The sequence below is a fragment of the Oryzias latipes genome, chromosome 5, assembly GCF_002234675.1.
Source record: "Oryzias latipes chromosome 5, ASM223467v1".
NCBI lineage: Eukaryota > Metazoa > Chordata > Actinopteri > Beloniformes > Adrianichthyidae > Oryzias > Oryzias latipes.
In genome coordinates this window covers 33,017,475-33,042,738 of record NC_019863.2, presented here as the reverse complement: position 1 = coordinate 33,042,738, position 25,264 = coordinate 33,017,475, and the positions used below count along the sequence as shown (strand labels likewise).

At 44.8% G+C, this 25,264-nt stretch overlaps 1 protein-coding gene across 1 annotated transcript in view; it reads left to right on the top strand.

The window, feature by feature from the left end:
- The window catches only part of matn4 (matrilin 4), a 62,846-nt gene extending 55,666 nt beyond the window's left edge, over positions 1–7,180 (top strand). The window contains exons 14-17 of the mRNA XM_023955360.1: positions 4,441–4,624; positions 4,694–4,846; positions 5,956–6,060; positions 6,221–7,180. Of these exons, the coding sequence (XP_023811128.1) occupies positions 4,441–4,624; positions 4,694–4,846; positions 5,956–6,060; positions 6,221–6,279 (501 nt within the window). The 3' untranslated portion in view covers positions 6,280–7,180. The remainder of the gene's footprint in view (positions 1–4,440; positions 4,625–4,693; positions 4,847–5,955; positions 6,061–6,220) is intronic.
- Positions 7,181–25,264: the final 18,084 nt, after the last annotated feature.

Here is a 25,264-nt window from a genome sequence, read left to right as displayed (position 1 = left end):
GTTTCCAGAAGGAGTACATGTAGATGGAGTACTGAGGTGTTTCCAGAAGGAGTACATGTAGATGGAGTACTGAGGTGTTTCCAGAAGGAGTACATGTACATGGAGTACTGAGGTGTTTCCAGAAGAAGTACATGTAGATGGAGTACTGAGGTGTTTCCAGGTGGAGTACATGTAGATGGAGTACTGAGGTGTTTCCAGAAGGAGTACATGTAGATGGAGTACTGAGGTGTTTCCAGAAGGAGTACATGTAGATGGAGTACTGAGGTGTTTCCAGAAGGAGTACATGTAGATGGAGTACTGAGGTGTTTCCAGAAGGAGTACATGTAGATGGAGTACTGAAGTGTTTCCGGGTTGAGTACATGTAGATGGAGTACTGAGGTGTTTCCAGAAGGAGTACATGTAGATGGAGTACTGAGGGGTTTCCAGAAGGAGTACATGTACATGGAGTACTGAGGTGTTTCCAGAAGAAGTACATGTAGATGGAGTACTGAGGTGTTTCCAGGTGGAGTACATGTAGATGGAATACTGAGGTGTTTCCAGAAGGAGTACATGTAGATGGAGTACTGAGGTGTTTCCAGAAGGAGTACATGTAGATGGAGTACTGAGGTGTTTCCAGAAGGAGTACATGTAGATGGAGTACTGAGGTGTTTCCAGAAGGAGTACATGTAGATGGAGTACTGAGGTGTTTCCAGGTGGACTACATGTAGATGGAGTACTGAGGTGTTTCAGGAGTACATGTAGATGGAGTACTGAGGTGTTTCCAGGTGGAGTACATGTAGATGGAGTACTGAGGTGTTTCCAGAAGGAGTACATGTACATGGAGTACTGAGGTGTTTCCAGAAGGAGTACATGTAGATGGAGTACTGAGGTGTTTCCAGAAGGAGTACATGTAGATGGAGTACTGAGGTGTTTCCAGAAGGAGTACATGTAGATGGAGTACTGAGGTGTTTCCAGAAGAAGTACATGTAGATGGAGTACTGAGGTGTTTCCAGGTGGAGTACATGTAGATGGAGTACTGAGGTGTTTCCGGGTGGAGTACATGTAGATGGAGTACATAGGTGTTTCCAGAAGGAGTACATGTAGATGGAGTACTGAGGTGTTTCCAGAAGGAGTACATGTAGATGGAGTACTGAGGTGTTTCCAGGTGGAATACATGTAGATGGAGTACTGAGGTGTTTCCGGGTGGAGTACATGTAGATGGAGTACTGAGGTGTTTCCAGAAGGAGTACATGTAGATGGAGTACTGAGGTGTTTCCAGAAGGAGTACATGTACATGGAGTACTGAGGTGTTTCCAGAAGAAGTACATGTAGATGGAGTACTGAGGTGTTTCCAGGTGGAGTACATGTAGATGGAGTACTGAGGTGTTTCCAGAAGGAGTACATGTAGATGGAGTACTGAGGTGTTTCCAGAAGGAGTACATGTAGATGGAGTACTGAGGTGTTTCCAGAAGGAGTACATGTAGATGGAGTACTGAGGTGTTTCCAGAAGGAGTACATGTAGATGGAGTACTGAGGTGTTTCCAGAAGGAGTACATGTACATGGAGTACTGAGGTGTTTCCAGGTGGAGTACATGTAGATGGAGTACTGAGGTGTTTCCAGGTGGAGTACATGTAGATGGAGTACTGAGGTGTTTCCGGGTGGAGTACATGTAGATGGAGTACTGAGGTGTTTCCAGAAGGAGTACATGTAGATGGAGTACTGAGGTGTTTCCAGAAGGAGTACATGTAGATGGAGTACTGAGGTGTTTCCAGAAGAAGTACATGTAGATGGATTACTGAGGTGTTTCCAGGTGGAGTACATGTAGATGGAGTACTGAGGTGTTTCCGGGTGGAGTACATGTAGATGGAGTACTGAGGTGTTTCCAGAAGGAGTACATGTAGATGGAGTACTGAGGTGTTTCCAGAAGGAGTACATGTAGATGGAGTACTGAGGTGTTTCCGGGTGGAGTACATGTAGATGGAGTACTGAGGTGTTTCCAGAAGGAGTACATGTAGATGGAGTACTGAGGTGTTTCCAGAAGGAGTACATGTACATGGAGTACTGAGGTGTTTCCAGAAGAAGTACATGTAGATGGAGTACTGAGGTGTTTCCAGGTGGAGTACATGTAGATGGAATACTGAGGTGTTTCCAGAAGGAGTACATGTAGATGGAGTACTGAGGTGTTTCCAGAAGGAGTACATGTAGATGGAGTACTGAGGTGTTTCCAGAAGGAGTACATGTACATGGAGTACTGAGGTGTTTCCAGAAGAAGTACATGTAGATGGAGTACTGAGGTGTTTCCAGTGGAGTACATGTAGATGGAGTACTGAGGTGTTTCCAGAAGGAGTACATGTAGATGGAGTACTGAGGTGTTTCCAGAAGGAGTACATGTAGATGGAGTACTGAGGTGTTTCCAGAAGGAGTACATGTAGATGGAGTACTGAGGTGTTTCCAGAAGGAGTACATGTAGATGGAGTACTGAAGTGTTTCCGGGTGGAGTACATGTAGATGGAGTACTGAGGTGTTTCCAGAAGGAGTACATGTAGATGGAGTACTGAGGTGTTTCCAGAAGGAGTACATGTACATGGAGTACTGAGGTTTTTCCAGAAGAAGTACATGTAGATGGAGTACTGAGGTGTTTCCAGGTGGAGTACATGTAGATGGAATACTGAGGTGTTTCCAGAAGGAGTACATGTAGATGGAGTACTGAGGTGTTTCCAGAAGGAGTACATGTAGATGGAGTACTGAGGTGTTTCCAGAAGGAGTACATGTAGATGGAGTACTGAGGTGTTTCCAGGTGGACTACATGTAGATGGAGTACTGAGGTGTTTCAGGAGTACATGTAGATGGAGTACTGAGGTGTTTCCAGGTGGAGTACATGTAGATGGAGTACTGAGTGTTTCCAGAAGGAGTACATGTACATGGAGTACTGAGGTGTTTCCAGAAGGAGTACATGTAGATGGAGTACTGAGGTGTTTCCAGGTGGAGTACATGTAGATGGAGTACTGAGGTGTTTCCAGAAGGAGTACATGTAGATGGAGTACTGAGGTGTTTCCAGGTGGAGTACATGTAGATGGAGTACTGAGGTGTTTCCAGAAGGAGTACATGTACATGGAGTACTGAGGTGTTTCCAGGTGGAGTACATGTAGATGGAGTACTGAGGTGTTTCCAGAAGGAGTACATGTACATGGAGTACTGAGGTGTTTTCAGAAGGAGTACATGTAGATGGAGTACTGAGGTGTTTCCAGGTGGACTACATGTAGATGGAGTACTGAGGTGTTTCAGGAGTACATGTAGATGGAGTACTGAGGTGTTTCCAGGTGGAGTACATGTAGATGGAGTACTGAGGTGTTTCCAGAAGGAGTACATGTAGATGGAGTACTGAGGTGTTTCCAGGTGGAGTACATGTAGATGGAGTACTGAGGTGTTTCCAGAAGGAGTACATGTAGATGGAGTACTGAGGTGTTTCCAGAAGGAGTACATGTAGATGGAGTACTGAGGTGTTTCCAGAAGGAGTACATGTACATGGAGTACTGAGGTGTTTCCAGAAGGAGTACATGTAGATGGAGTACTGAGGTGTTTCCAGGTGGACTACATGTAGATGGAGTACTGAGGTGGTTCCAGGTGGAGTACATGTAGATGGAGTACTGAGGTGTTTCCAGAAGGAGTACATGTAGATGGAGTACTGAGGTGTTTCCAGGTGGACTACATGTAGATGGAGTACTGAGGTGTTTCCAGGTGGGGTACATGTAGATGGAGTACTGAGGTGTTTCCAGATGGAGTACATGTAGATGGAGTACTGAGGTGTTTCCAGGTGGAGTACATGTAGATGGAGTACTGAGGTGTTTCCAGGTGGGGTACATGTAGATGGAGTACTGAGGTGTTTCCAGATGGAGTACATGTAGATGGAGTACTGAGGTGTTTCCAGGTGGAGTACATGTAGATGGAGTACTGAGGTGTTTCCAGATGGAGTACATGTAGATGGAGTACTGAGGTGTTTCCAGGTGGAGTACATGTAGATGGAGTACTGAGGTGTTTCCAGATGGAGTACATGTAGATGGAGTACTGAGGTGTTTCCAGAAGGAGTACATGTAGATGGAGTACTGAGTTGTTTCCAGAAGGAGTACATGTAGATGGAGTACTGAGGTGTTTCCAGGTGGAGTACATGTAGATGTAGTACTGAGGTGTTTCCAGGTGGAGTACATGTAGATGGAGTACTGAGGTGTTTCCAGGTGGAGTACATGTAGATGGAGTACTGAGGTGTTTCCAGGTGGAGTACATGTAGATGGAGTACTGAGGTGTTTCCAGGTGGAGTACATGTAGATGGAGTACTGAGGTGTTTCCAGGTGGAGTACATGTAGATGGAGTACTGAGGTGTTTCCAGGTGGAGTACATGTAGATGGAGTACTGAGGTGTTTCCAGGTGGAGTACATGTAGATGGAGTACTGAGGTGTTTCCAGGTGGAGTACATGGAGAAGGGGACGATGACCGGTCTGGCGCTGAAGCACATGCTGGAGAACAGCTTCTCGGAGGCAGAAGGCGCTCGTCCGGCCGCTCGCAGCGTCCCCAGAGTCGGACTGGTCTTCACAGACGGACGGTCCCAGGACGACATCAGCGAGTACGCCAAGAAGGCCAAGGAAGCAGGTGAGGCTGAGCTCTGAGCACCTGGAGATGCAGTCGGCGGCACCGCTCAGCATTCTGACCCCCCCTCAGGTATCACCATGTATGCCGTGGGCGTCGGGAAGGCGGTGGAAGACGAGCTCCGTGAGATCGCCTCTGAGCCGGTGGAGAAACACTTCTACTACACCACAGACTTCAACGCCATCAGCACCATCGCAGACAACCTGAAGCTGAACGTGTGCCCAGGTAGGAGCCCTGCAGAGCCCCCCCAGCACCTGGAACACCTGAAACTGGACCCGTGTTGTCCAGACCCGTGAGCTGCTCACGGGTCTGGACAACATGCATGACGAGGGCAAAAATGGAGCAAAATATTTGAATTCAATAATCAGTCTGATTCATTTACAGAAAAATCACAAATAAAAACATTTATAAAAGTTTACTGTTCAGAAAGAAATGATGGGACCTGCTCGACTCTGAAGTTGGCTTCTGATTGGCGAGGACACTTTTTTCACACAAAGACCACATAGAACCGGGTCCTGTTCCAACCATAGGACCTGGACTGCTCAAACCAGGATGAAACTAGGATTTGGATGGTAAAGAATACAGTAAACACAGTTTCTGATTCGTGAAAATTACACATAGGATGATTTTATGTAGTGGATACATTTAACCCTTGTGCTATCCTAGGCACTTTAACGTTGGGAGTTGGGTCATCTAGACCCACTAGACAGAGCTCTGAACCTTTTTTCTTCAATGATTTGTGATCTTCACTGGTGTCCATGGATTACATGAAATCTTTCCACCTTTATCCACCTTTGTCATGGTAGGGAGAACACCTCAATGGAAGGGGGGGGTCATCCAAGATAGCACAAGGGTTAAAAGGACATATATTTATTTTGAAACACTTTGAAAACTTTAAAATAATTCAAAAAAAAGGAAAGAAAGTGCCTCTCTGGTTTAAAAATTCCTCTTTCCCCGTCGTTTGTATCTCTCATTCTCTCCTCTTTCGTTCCTCTCCATTCCTCATTTTCAGCAATCAAATAAAGATTTCACAAATCAGAAACTGTGTTTAATGGATTCGTTACTATCCAGTAAGCAGAACTGAATCTAGTCCAGGTCCTGTGGACTAGGAGGTAAAAAATGCAGAGGAGGCTTCATCAATCGGAAGCCAACTTCAGTGTCTTGGCAGCTGCAGGCAGGAGATCTGAGAGGAAATGTCTTCGAGGTTCAGTCATGGATGACTTCTGCCACCTAGTGACAGAAAGACGACACAGCAAAATGGAAAAAAGCAGTCATCTGTGAGACAAAACCTGGAGTGGGTTTGTGTGGATAAAGTGTGGTGTTTCTCCTCGTAGAGGAGAGTCAGGGGGAGGTTGAGGTGAAGGATCCGTGCGCCTGCGAGAACCTGGTGGAGTTCCAGCAGAACACTGGCAGCAGCCTGGAGCAGCTCACACAGAAACATATCCTTCCAGACTAACTTCCCATCAGCCTTCATTGGCATGCAATGAAAATAAATCGACCTTTTGAAGCTCTCATGTCTGATTGTTGCTGCAACGTCTCTGCAGAAATCTCCAGCTGTCTGCTCACAAATCCACTTGTTACTCCTTAATCAGCCTCCACTGGCCGCCATGAACACCCGCCTGGTGGAGCTGGAGAACCAGCTTCTCTCCAGGAAGTGACCCGGTCACAGGGACCAAACGTTGGGGGGCACAAGGAGGAGGAGGAGCTGGTCAGACCCCAGCAGAAGCATTGACCAAGCAGGACCTGCCCCATGCCGATGGTCGCTCCAGCGGTCTCCGGAGGATGGAGCCTTTGGGGCCTCGTCCTGGCGTGGGGGGGGTGTTGCTTCTTTCTATGGATGTAAACCTGATGCCCACTTTTACAAGCTACCACTGATCAGTGCCTTTGAACCGAGCACTTCCGTCGTCTGCATGTCTTTCATACCCATCCTGTGGCTGTGCCACTGCTAGCTGTGAGCCGGGTCCCGTCAGTCAGCGGGTCAGAACCACCAGGCTTCCTTCTCTGAGCGCCATATTTATGCAGGCGCTACTATAGCTACCAAAGATGACGATTTCTCAAATAAGAGCATTTATGCCAAGAGTGACAGAGTTTCAAATCACACGTTACCACTTCTGTCGCAGGATGTCCTGAGCGTTCTCCCAGACTGTCGCTGTTGACCTTTGACCTGAGCAGCTCTGAAATGTAGAAAAAAAAAGGCTAGAGAACCCAAAGTGTAACCACAGGTTCCCCTCTACTCAAAGGAATTTGGCTCTTTTTTTTTATCTTTTCCGGCTTCTCATCAGCTGTTCATTTATGTAAAAATGAAAAAGCTGATCAAAAGAAATGATCAGAAAACCGTCGATTGACCATAACTGAGAGAAGAAAGCTCTCTGGTCTCATAAAGGCCCAGCTTCAGTCTGTGATGTGTTAGTTGCATAAATTACCTCCATACCTGTAAATGTACACCTCAGTCTTTGAACTCTTGGATGTTTTGTTTCTAACAGCTTTCTATGTATATTATTTGTATGAATCTGTGTATTTACAGCCCAGAATGCAATAAAAGGGGGGCGTTGAGTCTGATTTTCTTCATGGCTGAGATGTTTCCTCCACGTTCCTCTGAACTGCTTGATGAAAAGACGGTCCTGGAGGGGTCGTTGGTCAGGAGTGAGGACTGGCTCCTTCATAACATTCAGGAATCGTCCTGCTTTAAGACTGAAATTCCCTTCTCAGACAAAGTTTTCTTCATGACGCCATCATACTAACATGAAGAACCGGAGAAGAGTCCCAGTTCTTACAGGAAACCTTATTTTTTCATTTACAAATCAACTTAACACAAGAAAACCAATAGAACGCTAGAACAACCATCATGAAGCAGTAAAACTGAACCCTAACAGCAAAAACAAAGAACAGGAAACAATCAAAGGAAGTGGAGACTTAGAAAATGCTGCCCTCAGCCAGGAGGATCTCAGCCTGCAGTCTGCTCACTCCTTTGTTCTACACTTGAGGAGTAGATGTCCTGAAGGCTGATCGAAATCTTGGATGAGAATTGCAAGACAAGGTTAGCTTTAGGAAACGAGATAACATTTGACCAGGTCCTGCCCCATAGAGGGCAACGAACTGGCGATGAATACTGCAATGAGGCCACCATAAATACAGGACAGGAGATGAGGTAAGTGCCAGCAGCTGGGTTCAATCTGTGAAGGAAGCAGAGAGGGGGGAGGAGAGGACTCCTGCAGGTACCATGACAGTACCCCCCCCTCAACGACCGCCTCCAGGCGGTCCCTGATGCCGGTCAGGATGGGCCCGTTAGAAATCCTCGATGAGAAGAGGAATCGAGGATAAGGGAACGGGAGACCAAGGAATGTTTCTCGGGCTCGTAACCCTCCCAATCCACTAAAAACTGGAAATACACAACCCCAACGCAAGACATCCACAACACTACTATTATCCAAGGTATTGAATTTTCATGACAGGGTGTCATGCTTGATATCACAACTGCCAGGTCTGTAAGTGATGGTAAAGTCAAATCTGTCGAAAAACAGACACCAACGGGCTTGATGAGAATTTAGTATTTTCGCAGTACGTAGATAAGCGAGATTTTTATGATTGGTCCAAACGATGAATGGATGAGTAGTTCCATCTAGCCAATGGCACCATTTCTCCAGTGCGAGTTTTATGGCAATCAGTTCCCTGTTTCTAATGTCGTAATTCTGTTCTGCGGACGAAAGTTTCTTAGAGAAAAAGGCGCATGGTTCAGGGCTCCAGACTAACTTTTTTCACTAGGAGCACTGTGGCCCCTAACTGAAAATTTTAGGGGCACAACCAGAAAATTTAGGGGCGCATACCGTAAATCAACATGCTAACCAAATCTACTAATTTCCACTGTATTACTAATAAATACTTTAATAATAGATGCAGAAATTACAATGTGCTGTTTCACATTCAGTGTCCATTTTATTCTGCACTTTTGAAGATGCAACAAGAAGGTAAACTGACAGCATCATCGCTGTCATGACAGTACAAATAAGTAAAGAAAACGGATGGAAATGTATCTTTGTGACACTAAATAGGTGCAGCCAAGATGCACAATCCCCCTGTGGTTAGGGGGGTCGTAAAGAATACTACCAACGTATTCCCTGCGTGTCGTAAAAGGCGACTAAAAGGGACGGAGCGAGAGGACTGGGAATCCTCTCCCCTGTAACTACATTCCTAATTACGGACAGGGTAGAGTTGGGAAGGGGAGATTACCTCCCCAAACCCTTAAGATTGGGTCGTTGAATGTGCGGGGGTGTAGTACAGACGGAAGCAAAAGAGATCTGATTGGAAGGATGTTTGAAAGGAGGGGAATGAGCGTGTTAGCACTGAGTGAGACAAAGATGAAAGGGAAGGGTGAGTGTGTGTTTGGAAGTGTGAGTGGGAGAATGTCTGGTGTAGAGAGCGGGAGAGCAAGAGAAGGTGTGGCTTTGCTGGTGAGCTGTGAGGTGAGACGATGTGTGGTCGAATGGAAGGAGGTTTCACCAAGACTGATATGGGTGAAAGCGAAATTTCGGAAGGAGCTGTGGGTGTTCGTGAGTGCATATGGTCCTGGCAGTGAGAGGAATGAAGAGGAGAGAGTGACATTCTGGAACGACTTGGATGAGTGCTTGCAAGGATTTGGAGCAAATGTGAATGTAGTGCTGATGGGAGATCTGAATGCTAGAGTGGGTGATGAGAAAATTGAGGGTGTTGTTGGCGGGCATGGTGTTCCTGGAAAGAATGATAATGGTGAGAGACTGATAGGAATGTGCACTGAAAGAGAGATGGTGATTGGGAATACATGGTTCAGAAAGAAAGAGATCCATAAGTATACGTGGGTGAGGCAGAGTGGTGGAAGAGTGATTGACAAAGCACTGATGGATTATGTGGTGGTTTCAAAGGTTGCATGTAGTAGATTGCTGGATGTAAGTGTGAGGAGGGGAGAGTGTGGAGGCATGTCTGATCACTTTTTGGTGGAAGGAAGGTTGCGTGTGGGTATGCCATGGGTGAGATCGAGAAAGAGTGGGGAGGCAAGAAAAGTTCTGAGAGTGAGTGTTTTGAAGAACAGAGAGAAAATGTGTGAGTATCAGAAGGAATTAGGTGGCAAGTGGAATATGGTGAAGGAGCAAATGGTTGTTGGAGTGGAGGAAGAATGGCAACAGTTCAAAAGTGCAGTGGTTGGAAGTGCAGAGCAAGTGTGTGGTGTGAGACGTGTTGGGGGTGGTCTAAGAAAGGGAAGTGAATGGTGGTGCGAGGATGTAAGGTTGGCTGTAGCTGAGAAGAGATGTGCGTACGAAGTATGGCTGCAGAGAAAGGACAGGGAGTCATATGAGTGTTATAAGGAGAAGAAAAGGGATGCTAAGAGAGCTGTGCGTGAGGCAAGAGCGGCTGCGGACGAAAGGTGGGGCAGACAGTTGACTGATAATTTTCGAGAGAACAAGAAAATGTTTTGGAAGGAGGTGAAAAAGGTGCGAAAGGGAGTGTCGGGGAGGGAGGAGAAAGTGAAAACAGAGGATGGAAGGATGTTGAATGAGGGGAATGCAGTAAGAAAAAGATGGGCAGAGTATTTCGAGAGGCTGCTGAATGTGGAGGAAGATCGGGATGCTGTGATTGGGATGGATGGAAGGGAAAGTAGACTGAATGTATTGGGAGAGTTGAATGAAACGTTGATTACAGGAGAGGAAGTTGAGCAAGCTGTGGGAAAGTTGAAAGTAGGAAAGGCTGCAGGTGTGGATGGGTGTGCTGGGGAATGCCTGAAGTGTGGTGGAGCGATCGTGATTGAGTGGTTAGTGAGATTGTTGAATGTGTGTTTTGCAAATGGGCAGGTGCCGCTTGATTGGATGAGTGCGTGTGTGGTTCCCCTGTACAAGGGTAAGGGTGATAAGTATGAATGTGGTAGTTTTAGGGGTATTAGTCTGTTGAGTGTTGTAGGCAAAGTATATGGGAGAGTGCTGATTAATAGGGTAGTGGAGGGAACTGAGTGTATGATTGGTGAAGAGCAGTGTGGTTTCAGGAGAGGTAGAGGGTGTGTGGATCAGGTGTTTGTTGTGAGACAGGTGTGTGAAAAGTTTTTGGCTAAGGGGAGGGAGGTGTTTTGGGCATTCATGGATTTAGAGAAGGCGTATGATAGGATTGATAGAGAGGCGTTGTGGGTGGTGTTGAGTATGTATGGTATTGATGGTAGATTGTTGGAAGGTGTGAAGAGTTTCTATAGACACAGTAGAGCGTGTGTGAGAGTGGGAAATAGCATGAGTGAGTGGTTTCCTGTGAGGGTTGGTCTGCGTCAGGGATGCGTGATGTCTCCGTGGTTGTTTAACGTGTATATGGATGGTGTGGTAAAAGAGGTGAATGAAAGGGTGTCGGGTCCGGGTGTGAGCATGATAAATACCGACGGCAGCGAATGGAGTGTGAATCAGTTGCTGTTTGCAGATGATACTGCACTAGTGGCTGACTCAGAAGAGAACTTGGGACGTCTGGTTGAGGAGTTTGGAAGGGTGTGCGACAGAAGGAAGTTGAGAGTGAATGTGGAAAAGAGTAAGGTGATGAGGTGTACGAGGTTAAAGGGTGAACGCAGATTGAATGTGGCGTTAAATGGGGAGTTGTTGGAAGAGGTAGAGTGTTTTCAGTATTTAGGGTCGTGTGTCTGTGTGGATGGTGGAATGGGGGGAGAGGTAGAGTTTAGAATGAATGAAGTACGAAAGATATGGGGGGGAATGAAGAGAGTGTTTGAATGTAGGTCACTGGGAAAGGATGCAAAAAGGAGATTGTATGAGGGTGTGGTGGTGCCTGCAGCGTTATATGGGGCTGAAACATGGAGTCTGAAAGTGGCGGAAAAGAGGAAGCTGAATGTAGTTGAGATGAGATGTTTGAGGAGTATGTGTGGTGTGACGCGTATGGATCGTATGAGAAATGAAGTTATCCGAGAGAGAACTGGTGTGACGCGAGAGTTGGCTGAAAGAGCAGAGCAAAAGGCACTGGGATGGTTTGGACATGTTGAAAGAATGGAAAGGGAGCGATTGGTGAAAAAGGTATATGAATCTGATGTGAGTGGAGTGAGAATGAGAGGAAGACCGCGAATGGGATGGACGGAGGGTGTAAGGAGAGCGCTGAATGCAAGAGGGATGACTGTGGTGCAGGGGAGAGAGGCTGCTCAGGACAGGGATGGGTGGAGAGAGTTTGTGTATGGATGAATGGATGGGTGTGGTAGAGGTCTGGTCTTGGGATGAAGCGGCAAGGGGAAACCAGCCTTGGCTGAGGCCCTGCAGTGGAGGTGCCCACACTGGGCTGTGCAGCTGACCCTGGTGCAGTGTGGTGTGGCTTAGACCAGATCTCAGACCAGTCGCACGCACATACGCACACACGCACTCACGCACTGAAGGAGGAGGGTTTGGGGAAGAGACAGAGGGAGCTAAAATTGTGTGCCTTGTCTAGGCTACCCCACCTTGGTGGGAAACAGCCTTGGTAAATAATAATAAATAATAAAAAGATGCACAATAAGCGTGTTTGAGATCACCCAGGTGAACTCAACGCTGCGCAGATCACCTGGTGTGAGACATATATTTTTGTTTTTGCTCCAACATCACCTGTCAACCATCACTAAATATATCGCGAGAAAGGGGTGGGAGCAAGGGGCCACCCTACCCGGACACAGCTGGAAACTGAACTGACTGAAAGCTGCCCTACAGACTACAAAACAATGCATTATGGGACATGTGTCCCGATGGTTTTTGTAGTTGAGTGATTAATTAAAATAATTTAAAATACCAATTCATTAAAAAAGTCTACATGTATTATAAAACATTAAAATAATCATAAAATATATAATAACACAGATCACACTAAGGGGGAAAGGAATATTAAAACTAAATTGAATGTTAAGGACAACTCCAACTTCCTGTTCTCCTTCAGTCTTGCCGCAGATTCGCCTTCATCAATGAACCAGGCGAGCCGCCGGTTCATCTCAAATACGTCTATCGTTGCATTTTCCCGACGTATTTTCAGTGTGTCTAAAACTAATGTTGTTTTTGCTCGCACGTGTTTAAAGTTCAAGCCCCGTTAGCTGTCACGCATGTAGGTGTGGGACATTTATTCTCCTCAGCTGACCCGACTCCCGCGGGAGCGGTGTGCTGCCGTAACCCGTTTGATGCGCAACCGTAACCAAAACCTAAACCTTCCTCCGGGTCTGTGTGACCCAGAGAAAAGTTCAGCACGGACTGCATGTATGTAGAAAATTACGAGCGAATAGATACGTTCAAAAAAGGACAGTAAGGAACTCCTTAATGTGGTCCGGGGAGGGGGCTGTCAGGTTTCCTGCATTCAGGCCCTGTCATTGTCCCGCCCCCAAGAGTCATATACTCCACTGTGATTGGTTGGTCAGCTTCGCGCACGACAATAAAAAAGTGTCATTCATTAAAACTGGCGGGCTGCAGTGACATTAAACTTTCATATTAAGGCCGGGAACGCAAAATATCATCTTGGAGACCGCAAATAGCCCGCGGGCCGCGAGTTTGAGACCCCTGCTGTACACTCTGGCACTGGTACACTAGCTGCAGGTCGGAAGAACGAATCAATAGTTTGCTTACTCATAGCTCAGACGCACGTATCAGGTTGTGATGATATTTGTCTCCGTTTCCTTCCCACAGATGTTTACGCGCGCTCGATTATCTCTAGGCCCCTCCCCCTCCGCGCATTTAGCCCCTTACAGTGACTTTCCCTATTCTTCTCACACGCAGTGGCCGCCTCACACACAGGCATCAGGCGAGAGTGTGTGCTCGCGTTTGATGAGTATGTGCGCGAGTGTGTGGGTCTGCCTGCGTGCGTGTGCGCTCGCGTCTCATTGATCATTTCATTGATCATTAACGTGCCCTTTCTACGTTTAATGTGTAAAAAAATCCGGAGGGTGGGGGAGGCAAATTTACTGGTCGCACATGTGCGACTGGATGTAAAATTCAGTCGCACACTCTCAAATTTTGGTCGCAAAATGCAACCAATTGGTTGCAGTCTGGAGCCCTGTGGTTTTAACTGGCCCAACATTTCCTTTTTCTGCGAGACAACAACGCCCACACCGGAATCAGAAGCATCGACCTTGACAATGAACTGACGAGAGGGACCTGGTTGAATTAGAATAGGTGCAGAGACAAACAGACTCTTGAGTTTATCAAAGGGCCATGGAGCCGCCATGTCCCAACAGAACGATCTTAAAGGAGAAGTGAGTTTGGTTAGAGGTGAAGCGATCTGACCGTAGTTACGGATGAAACGACGGTAGAAGTTAGTGAATCCCAAAAACTGTTGAAGTTTTTTCCTGTTTTTAGGTGGCTCCCACTTGGTGACTCCTTCATTTTTGGTAGGATCTGTACGAATACAACCAGCTTCAAGGATATAACCCAGGAAGGGTATGGTAGAAACGTGAAACTCACATATTTCAGCTTTATCAAAACGTTTATTCTCCAGAAGGCATTCCAGCACACGCCGCACATGGATTTTATGTTAATCTTGGGAGTAAATAAGTATGTTGTCCAGATACACAAAAACAAAACTGTGGAGGAAGTCCCAAAGGACGTTGTTGACAAGACGTTGAAAAACTGCAGGGGCATTGCTTAGACCTAATGGCATGACGAGATACTCAAAATGACCTAGAGGAGTGTTAAATGCAGTTTTCCATTCATCACCTTCCTTGATGCGGATGAGGTGATAAGCATTATGTAAGTCGTTTTTGGAAAAAACGCGTGCTCCTTGGACAGAATCGAAAACTGAATTAAGGAGCGGCAGAGAATATTTATCTTTAACTGTTATCTGGTTGAGTTCCCTCTAATCAATGCAAGGACGTTGCATTTTGTCCTTCTTCTCGACAAGAAGAACCCTGCTCCAACTGGTGGACCATGGTTGAATATGACCATTAAGGCCTGTTCACACCAGACGAATTTCGTGCGCGATATTCGCCGACGTTTAACGCCTCTTGACTAAACAAAGGGCACCAATGTGAGTGTGCACACCGACGCGAAAAATGCCACACGTCAAAGCGTCATTTTTTTAAAAACGCCTCGGGTTTGTTTTTTTGGTTTGACGTGCCGCGTCAAAAACTATACGACCAATGAGAACAGCGCTTTTGCACACGTGTCTGGAGCTTCTGAAGTTACAGTAAAACACAACTTGGGGGCGCTCAAACACAAAACTGTCTTGCTGAGCACACATACGTAACGGCGAAGAAGATACACGCCACGTTGCGTCTACACTGCCGCGCAGAAGACGAAGAAGATGCAAGGCAAGATGAATGTAGAGTTGCTGGTCTCGTTGGTGTCGGAACACAAAGAACTTTATGACAAACGCGACAGCGATTACAAAATTCTTGATAAAAGAGAACTGTTATGGAGTGGTATTGCACAGCAAATGGGCCTTGATCATGAGTTTCATTTAGTTTAATTGTCTTCCATGTACGTTCCTACAAACGTTTGACAACCGCCATTGTTTGTGTGCTGTAGTGGAGGAGGTAAAACACAAATGGAAAAGCCTGCAAAATACATTTACACGAAAAAAGCGCGAAGAAGATTGCCGAAGTGGACAGGCTGCTAAAAACAAGAAGCCGTGGAAATTCATGAAGGTCAAGGAGTTCTTCGCAACATCAACTGAATTTCGAAGATTATCATTAGAACATTACAATGCATAGCTGTGTGAGCGCTGCTATAATGCATTGACATTAAACATTGATTAACATGATATCATTGCATGTTCCCTGTTCGTCATGTGATCACACCTCTAGTTCAATATATTAGTTTATGTTTTGTGTATAGGTAACCTCTGCTGAAATTTTGTTGCCTTACATATGGTACATTTAAATTAGTATGAATCTAAACTAAATTAGTAATTAAACATTAAGCTCTGGATTGTTTTGTCAAAATGGGTATGAAGTGTGGCATGGCCCACAGTGTGAGATATTGTTTCTGATGTAAACTGAAGTTGTCTTTACAGTGTTCACAGAAATATTTCTCCTGAAAATATGGATGAAGGGGTTCAGCAAGTGGTTGTTATAAATTAAGTCAGCGACAGAGAAGAAGCATAACAAGCAAACTATGGCTCCTCTACTACTTCTTGGCTACCCTAATAGATGTTTACTTTAAACATTTTAATTCTGTATTTTTTGTTTGTTTTTTTACATTCAAGAAATCTAGTTGAAAATGGCTATTTAATAAATGTTTATTTGCACTATTGTTCACTTGCACTACAGTCATTGTGACTTATTTGCACAACGTTTTCTGACTCCTGTTTACTTTAAGTAAGTGATTGTCATTACAACTTGTAGTTCATCAAAAATAAAAAGTTTCATTTTTCCAAAAGAAATTGTGCATCAGTGACTTGAAAGTAATGTAACATATTTTTGGGATTTGGCATATATGGTCAAGTATTCTTGACCTCTTATTGAAATAGCTATGTGCCTCATTATGGAGTCACTGCATTTATAGGTAACAGTTATCAATCTACAGGAACATAACCATTGTGGGCACAGCATTGTGCAGGGAATGAGAACATCTTAAAGAAAATGCTAGTAAAAATGATTATTAAAAATACACATTTTCAAAAATACAACTTACATTTAGTTGTAAATAAGTATATGTTGAAGTGACCAAATACTTTACATTTTGCAAAAAAACTATGCTTTAACTTTGATAGAACATGTTATATCAAAAATATTAAATTTGCTGTGATGAGTGCTGCCATATTAATTAAGATCCAGATGCAATAGATTTGATAGTGTATTCAAGTTCACAGAAATTGTATATATACACATACACTAGCAGTTTTCACGATGGAAAATGTAATTAAAATGGCTCAGATTTATAGGTTGATACTATCTATTCCCCAGAGCATGGTTAACATGGTCATACTGCCAAGCAACTTCTCCTGCTGGTGAGTTGAAGTACTCTTTGTACAGTTCTCTGACATTTTGGGCCTCCACAGATGCCCGCTGCCCTCTACAATGTTCAAAGCCTTGTAGTGGTTGCTCACAATCATGGTCATCTTCTGTGGCACGATTCTGGTCATTTCCGTTCGGGCGCAAATAATTGCACAACTCACAAGCAGCTTTGACAACTTTGTCAACAACACTTGGTTGAACCTGTAAAGTTCTTTGGAAAACCCGGAAGTGTTGACTGAGGATGCCAAATACATTTTCAGAGATGCGCCGTGCCCGAGACGAACGATAATTGAAAATTCTCTTGTCTGTGTGGAGAGGCGGCGTCCAGGGTATGGCTGGAGGAGATATGGTTTCAGCGGAAAAGCTTCATCTGCCACAATGACATGGTTAACTTTTCCCAGCTCAGGAGCACCTGGAAGTTCACTTGGTGGGGGAACATTCAGAGTTCCATCTCTGAGTGCCTTTCCCAGTACAGAATTGGCAAAGATTCCTCCATCACTGTTGCTACCATAGCTCCCCACATCAACCACCAGGAAGCGGTAATCTGCATCAACTAAGGCCAGCAATACAACGGAGAATGTACCTTTATAATTAAAGTAGAGAGAACCAGAGTTTGCAGGGGCCTGGATGGATATGTGTTTCCCATCCATGGCTCCCAAGCAGTTAGGGAAATTCCATCTTTCATGGAATCTCCTGGCTGTACTCCTCGTCATCTCTTCAGTAGGCACTGGCAAATGTTCATCTCTGAGGCAGTGCCACAATGCATCACAGGTTTCACTCACTATCGAAGCCACAGTTGACACACCAAGTCGAAAGCTGGACGCAATAGTGCGGTACGAGTCCCCAGTGCTTCTAAAACTGAAATAGAAATACACAAATACTAGTTTTTAACAACGCTTCACATATGTTTTTACAACATTCACTGAAGTGAATACCAATGTAAACGAACTCACTGTAAACACACGGCAAACACTGTTCTGGGTTGATTGGTTTACGGTAGTGTGTCTGTTCTTTCGTCAGCGAGGCAGCCAGTTGTTGAAGTAAGTTTTCAAACTCACTGACGGACATTCTAAAATTTACCCGAAAACGCTCATGATACATTTTCAGCTCTTGTACCAGTCGATAAAACTCCCCATGTTCTTCTCTTCTCGTAACTATGGGATGTACATAAAATCGGCGTCTTTCATCATCAACAGAACAATAATTTCTTCATCGCTGGAACTGGAGCTAGAGCTACTGGTGCTGGAAATATTCATGTTTTCTTTGTTTGATTCTGACGAGCACGTAAATACTTGCTCTCTTCTTCTGAGTGAAAAGCAACTTTAAGAAGCGTGAAGTTGCGCAGCGCCACCTTGTGTACAGGGGTACTTCTGTTTTACATTAAGCGCCATCTATTGTCAGGGAATGAAATTGCATGTTCGCTCGGCTCATCGTCAGCGAAAATCGCCTGGGTGTGAACACAAAAAAGTGGCAAAAAACGCTGGCGCATAACGGCTGGCGAATATTCGTCCCGGTGTGTACGGGCCTTTAGAAAGCGCTTCTTGTATATATTTTTCCATCACCTCTCTTTCAGGTACAGACAGGTTAAATAATCTGCCCTTAGGTAAGCCGGCTCCCGCAAGAAGGTCGATGGAACAGTCGTGGGTTCTATGGGGTGGTGACAAATTAGCCGTAGTTTTACTAAAAACGGATTGAAGATCGTGATAGCAGGTGGGAACTTTGGATAAGTCAACCTCTTCCTGTAGCTTTAACCAGGGGAAGCCCAAAACAATAGGAGTTTGTGGAGTCTTAGTGATATAAACCTGAATGCGTTCATGATGGTTACCAGAGGTGATGAATTGGATGGGTCTGGTGCGATGAGTGATCCTGGACAGATGTTAGCCTCCCAGTCCAGCAGCTTCAACTGGGGTGTCCAATATTTCAATTGGAATCCAGAAACCAGATCATGATCGATGAAACTCTGCTCGGCTCCAGAATCCACCAGTGCTTGCAGTCCATGAAATTCAGCCTGTAATTGCAATTTGACAGGTAAAAATAAAAAGTTCCTCAGAGTTGAACTTTTGTCACTGCCCACCCGCGACCGCCATGTTTCCTGAGGATGGAAGTGGTGTGGTACTCACGGGAGTCAAAGTCACGTAACTAGTTAGATCCATCAATGCCTGTGAGATTTTGTCGACACAGCGAAACAGATCTTGCTGGGCCGATGCCATCTGGGATAGAGCGTCAGCCTGTCGGCCCAAGGGAACACTTTGCTGGGAAACCGTAAAGAGTAGACTTTCCGGGTCAGCTGGATCTGGAGGGGGGCCACTTCGTTCTGTCATGTCCGGCTAAGACGTGAACAGACCCAAATGCTGGAACCCAGGAACACACACACAGACTTGGTGAGAAAGGATTTATTAAAGTCTGTGGAGGTAGCAATGAGTCCGTGGAGTCGTCACCAGAGAGGAAGACTGCGAGGCGTAGATATGAAGGTGAGTCTTTCTTCTGTGATGAGATTGAGCGGGGATTTTGATGAGACGAGTAATGGAGTTTGGGGCTGGGAGCAACGTGGCATGGCGTAGAACGTGGTCGTGGCTTGATAGTGGAAGAGAGACAGCTGGAGTCGTGGCCTGGCTGGAGGTTCAGGCAGGCAAGGTGGACTTGAAGATGTGGAGCTAGTGATTGAACCCAGGTTGGCACTTGAGGAGTAGATGAGAATAATCGCAAGACAAGGTTAGCTTTAGGAAACAAGATAACATTTGACCAGGTCCTGCCCCATAGAGGGCAACGAACTGGCGATGAATACTGGAATAAGGCCACCATGAATACAGGGCAGCAGCTGGGTTCAATCTGTGAAGGAAGCAGAGAGGGGAGGTGGGAGGAGAGGACTCCCGGAGGTACCATGACAGCTGCTTCCTTTTCAAGTAATAAACCAAGCTGTACTTGACTGAAGTTATTGATCACTATGTTTAATGAATCAGATGTGACTTAAGTTTGTCTTTTTTTTCTTGTTTTTTTATGTATGCATTTCATCATAAATCTGTCTGCATTTTTTTACCGTATGGACAACAATTAATGCTTAAAATATAAATAATCTCATCAAATCAATCTCTCCAAGGGGAACTGTTTCCTCAATGGGGGACTCCTTTGTCCTCTTGGGGGAATTTAATGTCACCCTGGGCAACAACAGTGGTTTCATTGGAAGGAACTGTCTCCCTGATCTGAACCCGAGTGGTATTTTGTTGTTGGGCTTCTGCGCTCGTCATAATTTGTCCATAACGAACACCACGTGGAATCAGGACACCCTGGAAAGGAAATCGATGATTAACTTAGTAGTTATAAACTAATTGTACCAGTTCAGTTGTATTTTTAAAAGGTTTTTAAGAACAAGCTCATAGCATCAGAGACTGAAACAATAATGTCCAACTGCTTCTCATTATGTATGTGGTTTTAATGAGGTTTGTTTTTATGGATTTTTTGTATTGAAATGTGCTTCTGGGCCAGAACTCCCTTGGAAAAGAGGTTCCTAATCTCAATGGGACTTTCCTGATTAAATAAAGGTTAAATAAAATTAAATTAAATTAAAAAAAGTTGTTCCAGGTGCCCTTCGGCCCTCCGTCTCGGACAGATTCCCACTGATCACTCCCTGGTGGTGAGTCGGATTGGCAGGCGAAGAGGAACTCCGGAAAGACTTAGGAAGACTGGGAAAGTCTGGCTGTGCGAGAGGTCTTAACTCCGGCATCCGGGAGAACGTTATCAATCAATAAATCAATCAATCACTCAATCAAATGATCAGTCAGTCAGTCCAATCGATCAATCAGTCAATCGGTAGGTCGGTCGATCGATCAATTGATCAACCAATCGCTCAGTCAGTCAGTCAGCACTTTGGTGAACCTTGTTCTGTTTAAAGTGCTTTATAAATAAAGTTGAGTTGAGTTGAGTCAGTCAGTCAATATTCATATAGCACTTCTCGTACTTGTTAACACAGAGTGCTATACAGTAAGATAAATAATATAAAACAAGCAAATTCATTTGATAATAGCTAATTGCTGCCCCCCCCCCCCCCCCCCCCCCCAACCTTTACCTCGGACCTCAACACCCTCCCTCCCCCTTCAACCGATGGACATAAACGTTGAGCAACAGGCTGGTATGGAAGCATTTCTGTAGCCTAAATAAAAATAAAAGTAATTCCAGGAATGCTTTTTCAAAATTTCTCAAAATGAAGCTGCATTCGTTGACTCAAAATTAAAAAGAAAAGCAATACTCCAAACCGCTTTTTCTTCTTCAGCACCGCTCATTCTGTCACTTATGACAGAGTTTTAGGGCCACAAAAAAAAAGTAAAATTATGTGATTTTAAGTCGTAAATTCACGAGATAAAACCTCGTAAATGTACAAGATTAAAGTGGAAGTGAGCAGACGGTGTAAGAAGTGAACGCCGCGCAGCAGCAGAGCAGACCGACTAAACTCAGTAGAACAGGTGAGCTGAAGGTTTATTGATAACGTTCCAAATGTTTGGAAGCTCCTTTGTTTGATTTACAGTTTATTAATGTTTTATTCATTGATGGGGGGTTTGCAGCATCTCTGCAGCCGTTGATGAAGACGTTGGTGTCCCTGCAGATGTCCACCTTCATCCTTTTCTTCCTCCACCAAAGACCTGGGGCCTCATTTATAAAACTTTGCGTAGGATTTGCGTCAGAAGTGGCGTACGGATGAAACATAGGGCATGCGTACGCACAGAAATATTCGTATTTCTAAAACCGTGCGCACGCACATCCTATGCATCTTTCCCTTAATAAATCACAACCAATTCTAAATGCAGCGCAGCTTTTGCGGCTTCATGACACGCCCATAGTTGCCCATAAATAGTCCGTGAAACGCCCACAAATGAATATTCATTGATTGGGAAATCATGGCAAACACCGAGAGGAAATCAAAAAAACGTAACTTCACTCAATGTGAAGTAGAAGTTATCGTTGGCGAGGTGGAAAAGAGGAGAAAAGTGTTGTTTGGAGGGCACAGTGTGGGCATTACTAATGCCAAAAAGGCACGTGAGCGGCAGACGGCGGCAGACGCTGTTAATGCTGCAGCCTCACAACCTCGGACCGTGGCCGAAATAAAAAAGAAATGGTCGGACATCAAAGTCTAGGCGAAAAAACGTCTGGCGCTGCATCGCCAGAGTGTGTCTGTCACGGGGGGGGGGCACCGGAGCTGACCCCTCTTGATGAGAGACTGGCGGCAATTATTGGGGAATCCCTATTAAGTGGAGTGGTGACTGAGGCGCAGGGGGACGCCGACGCGCCAGATGCACCGGGTGACACCCCCCCAAAAGCCCACAGAGGAAGTCTGAACCGGCTCATCAGCCATTCATCCTCGTTTGCCAGCAAGTCTTCTTGCTGTCTAAAGATGCGTTCACTCCGAATTCTTCCATTTGCCACATCTTCTAAGAGCGCCAGATCAGCCATTGTGCGTCATTACGCATTGTGATGGGGCATTTTATTTCCCTCCATTTAATTACATCTGACAAGCTACAGATGTCGGTAATAATCCACGTGGAAATGGGAAATTGATCAGCAGATGTAATTTCTTTTGCTTTCTGAATGGTTGAGACATACGCCATACATTGTTTTATCAAAAATAAAACAAACTAAAGGCATATGCATGAATACCATAATTCTGTAGCTTATGAAGAAATGTTTTACTATGAAAACAACTTTCCCCAGTGGACAATTAATATGTCCGTCTGTCTGTCTAATTGCACCTATATCTGCTCCTCCAGACGGACACATTAACGAGAATATCAGTTTTGTACATTATTTCGTTCTGTTAATTATTATTTATGAGGATGAATTGCACTACATGCCAATATTGCAGAACATATTTCACTTTTCTTTCTGCAAATAAGTGTTCAATTGAATTTCTGTTGTAATTTTTGTTTGATTTTTTTTGTTTGTTTCACTGCTGATCGATCAAACGGGTGTTGGTGTAGCTGTTAATTGTCAGACTTGCTCTGTGAAGTCTTCATGTTATTTCTGAGAGGCAGGATTGTCATTTTCACTTTCACGTGTTTCTTCCATCTGCCGACGGTGTCGCCATTTCTCATTTCACCCGTTTTTGTGCGTACGCCTGGGTCAGAGCGTGAAGGACCGCACATTTTCCCGTCAAGTTTGCTTTTTATAAATCTCAACTATTGCGTAGAGAGTGGCGTACGCCTTCTTTTGTGCGTACGCAATGTTTATAAATGAGGCCCCAGATCTCTACGTCTGTGTGATGCTTCCGTCTGAGGAGGAGGAGCACTTTCTGGCATTTCCAACGTTCTTCTGCTAATATAACAGACTATTTTCATTCATCTTTGTTGTTTTATGTTGAAACGGGACGATTCCTCTGGAGGAGGGGGCGTATGGAACTGTTTACCTTCTGCTTTGGTGTTCTGTGCATGACGGTTCATGACGTAAAGAGACAAATGGACTTCTGGGTGTGTGAATGAAAAGGAAAATAAAGTATTGACCCAAAAGTGTCTCTGGGCTCCTTATTTTACAGATGACACTCCGCTTTACCGACACGAACCCCAGAAAGACGGCTACACTGACAAGAATCTGGTTTTGAGTCTCTAAAAAGTTCAGAATGTCTTTGTTTTTAAATCTACCACAAAAGGCTCCACATATTTCATCTTCAAGTTAGGCTCAGATTAACGGAAAACTTTTGTTTTTTCCTCGTTCATCTATGACTTTTTTACTCTCTTAAATTTTCCACTTAAAATCTCGTAAATTTACGAGAGAAAAGTCGTAATCAAAATTTTTTTTTTGTAAGCTGGCCCTAAAACTGTCGTAGTCACTCAATTGAAATGATAAAGAAAATGGTATTTGACATTTCATTTTCAAAAAGTCTTCTGATAAATGTGTAACATAATTCATTAAAAATGTTTAATTTGACAATTAATATAGATTAACAGGAACACTTTTTCATTTTCACAATGTAATTAAAACAAAAATCAATCCTCCAAAATGCTTTTTCCTTTGCTTCTTCAACACCGCTCATTCTGTGACATAATTGTGATAACTGTGGAATTGTTGCAGTGCTGACTGTGTAACGGATGGCTTCACCAAGACTGTGCTGAGAATGCAGCAGACCTTTGGAAAATGAATCCTTCAACTGTGGATGCACAGATTCACCTGCGGCTCAAGGTACCAGCCAGCCCTCCTGTTCACCAAGGTCGGGTTTAATGTCCCATCACTGGAGTAGAACCTCAGCAGGAACATGGAACTCTTGTCTGACGTCTGGAGTTTGCATTTCCTACAGAAAAACCAAACGTTTAGTGAAAATTCCAGCATGGGAACGTTCCAGATCACAAACCTGGAGCCTTTTTATGGGTAATTGGAGAAATGTGTCTTTCTTCTGCAAAGACGTGTCATGAAATCAGAGTTACAGCTTACGCTACAGGTTTTTAATGTAACCCCCCCAGATTTGTGCTTTGGGACGGTCCTGTCTCGGTGGTCTACACACAGTTCCTTGACCCTGATGCTCGCTCTGAAAAGGATCTGTGATCTGCAGGATCAGGAAGGACGTAGAAGAAGGAGGGACTCTGTGGCTCTTTTCACGGTAACTGGAGAGAACCCATCAGGAACCGGGTTCTGTGCTTGATGACATGTTCTTCCTTCTCCCTTTCAGGCACTGCATGATGACCTGACAGCAGGGAACCCGCGTTCCAACAGGATGTTCCTGAGGCAGGACCCCGCTTCCTCATTGGCTCTCCAGCAGCACTTGAAGCACTTAAGCGACCAGCAGGTAAAGAAAAGGTCATTGGTCGTGTGCTGATCAGCACCTGTTGTGATTGCGGCCCGTTCCATCAGATCTTTCAGCTCCTGAGGGTCACTGAGGAGGGCCCGGGAGTCGGGGCCTTCATAAGGAAAGGCCAGATGGGGCTCCTGGATTTAGTCTTTAACCTTCTCTCCCAGAGGTGAGAGTGTCTGTCTGGTTGGTGACGTTTGAATCATTTCTTTGGTGCTTATGGTCAACGTGAAAAAAACAAAGCAGTGAATGGAGCGCCTGCAGGTGTGATGGGATCCTGTCTGTGTTTTCAGAAGAAGAATCCTGAAAAACAAAGGAGTGAGCCGACTGCAGGCTGAGATCCTCCTGGCTGAGGGCAGCATTTTCTAAGTCTCCACTTCCTTTGATTGTTTCCTGTTCTTTGTTTTTGCTGTTAGGGTTCAGTTTTACTGCTTCATGATGGTTGTTCTAGCGTTCTATTGGTTTTCTTGTGTTGAAGTTGATTTGTAAATGAAAAAAAAAGGTTTCCTGTAAGAACTGGGACTCTTCTCCGGTTCTTCATGTTAGTATGATGGCGTCATGAAGAAAACTTTGTCTGAGAAGGGAATTTCAGTCTTAAAGCAGGACGATTCCTGAATGTTGTTTAAGTTTTACAATCAAATTATTTGATGAGCGGTTATATAGATGACCCAGAGGAAGACGGCAAATAACAGAGATCCTGAGAAGACTGTAAACTCACACAGGTGGAATCCAGATTAGAATTTACTGCTTTACCACGACTGAAAACCAGAGCAGGATATGAAAAAACACTTTTATTTTTAAGAGATTCGGCTGCAAAGAGTGACCTTGAAAGAGAAATAGCCAGGATGGATAGATGGATGATGGATGGATGGATGGATGGATGGATGGATGATGGATGGATGGATGGAAAGATGATTGATGGATGGATAGATGGATGATGGACCGATGGTTGGATGGATGATGGATGGATGGATGG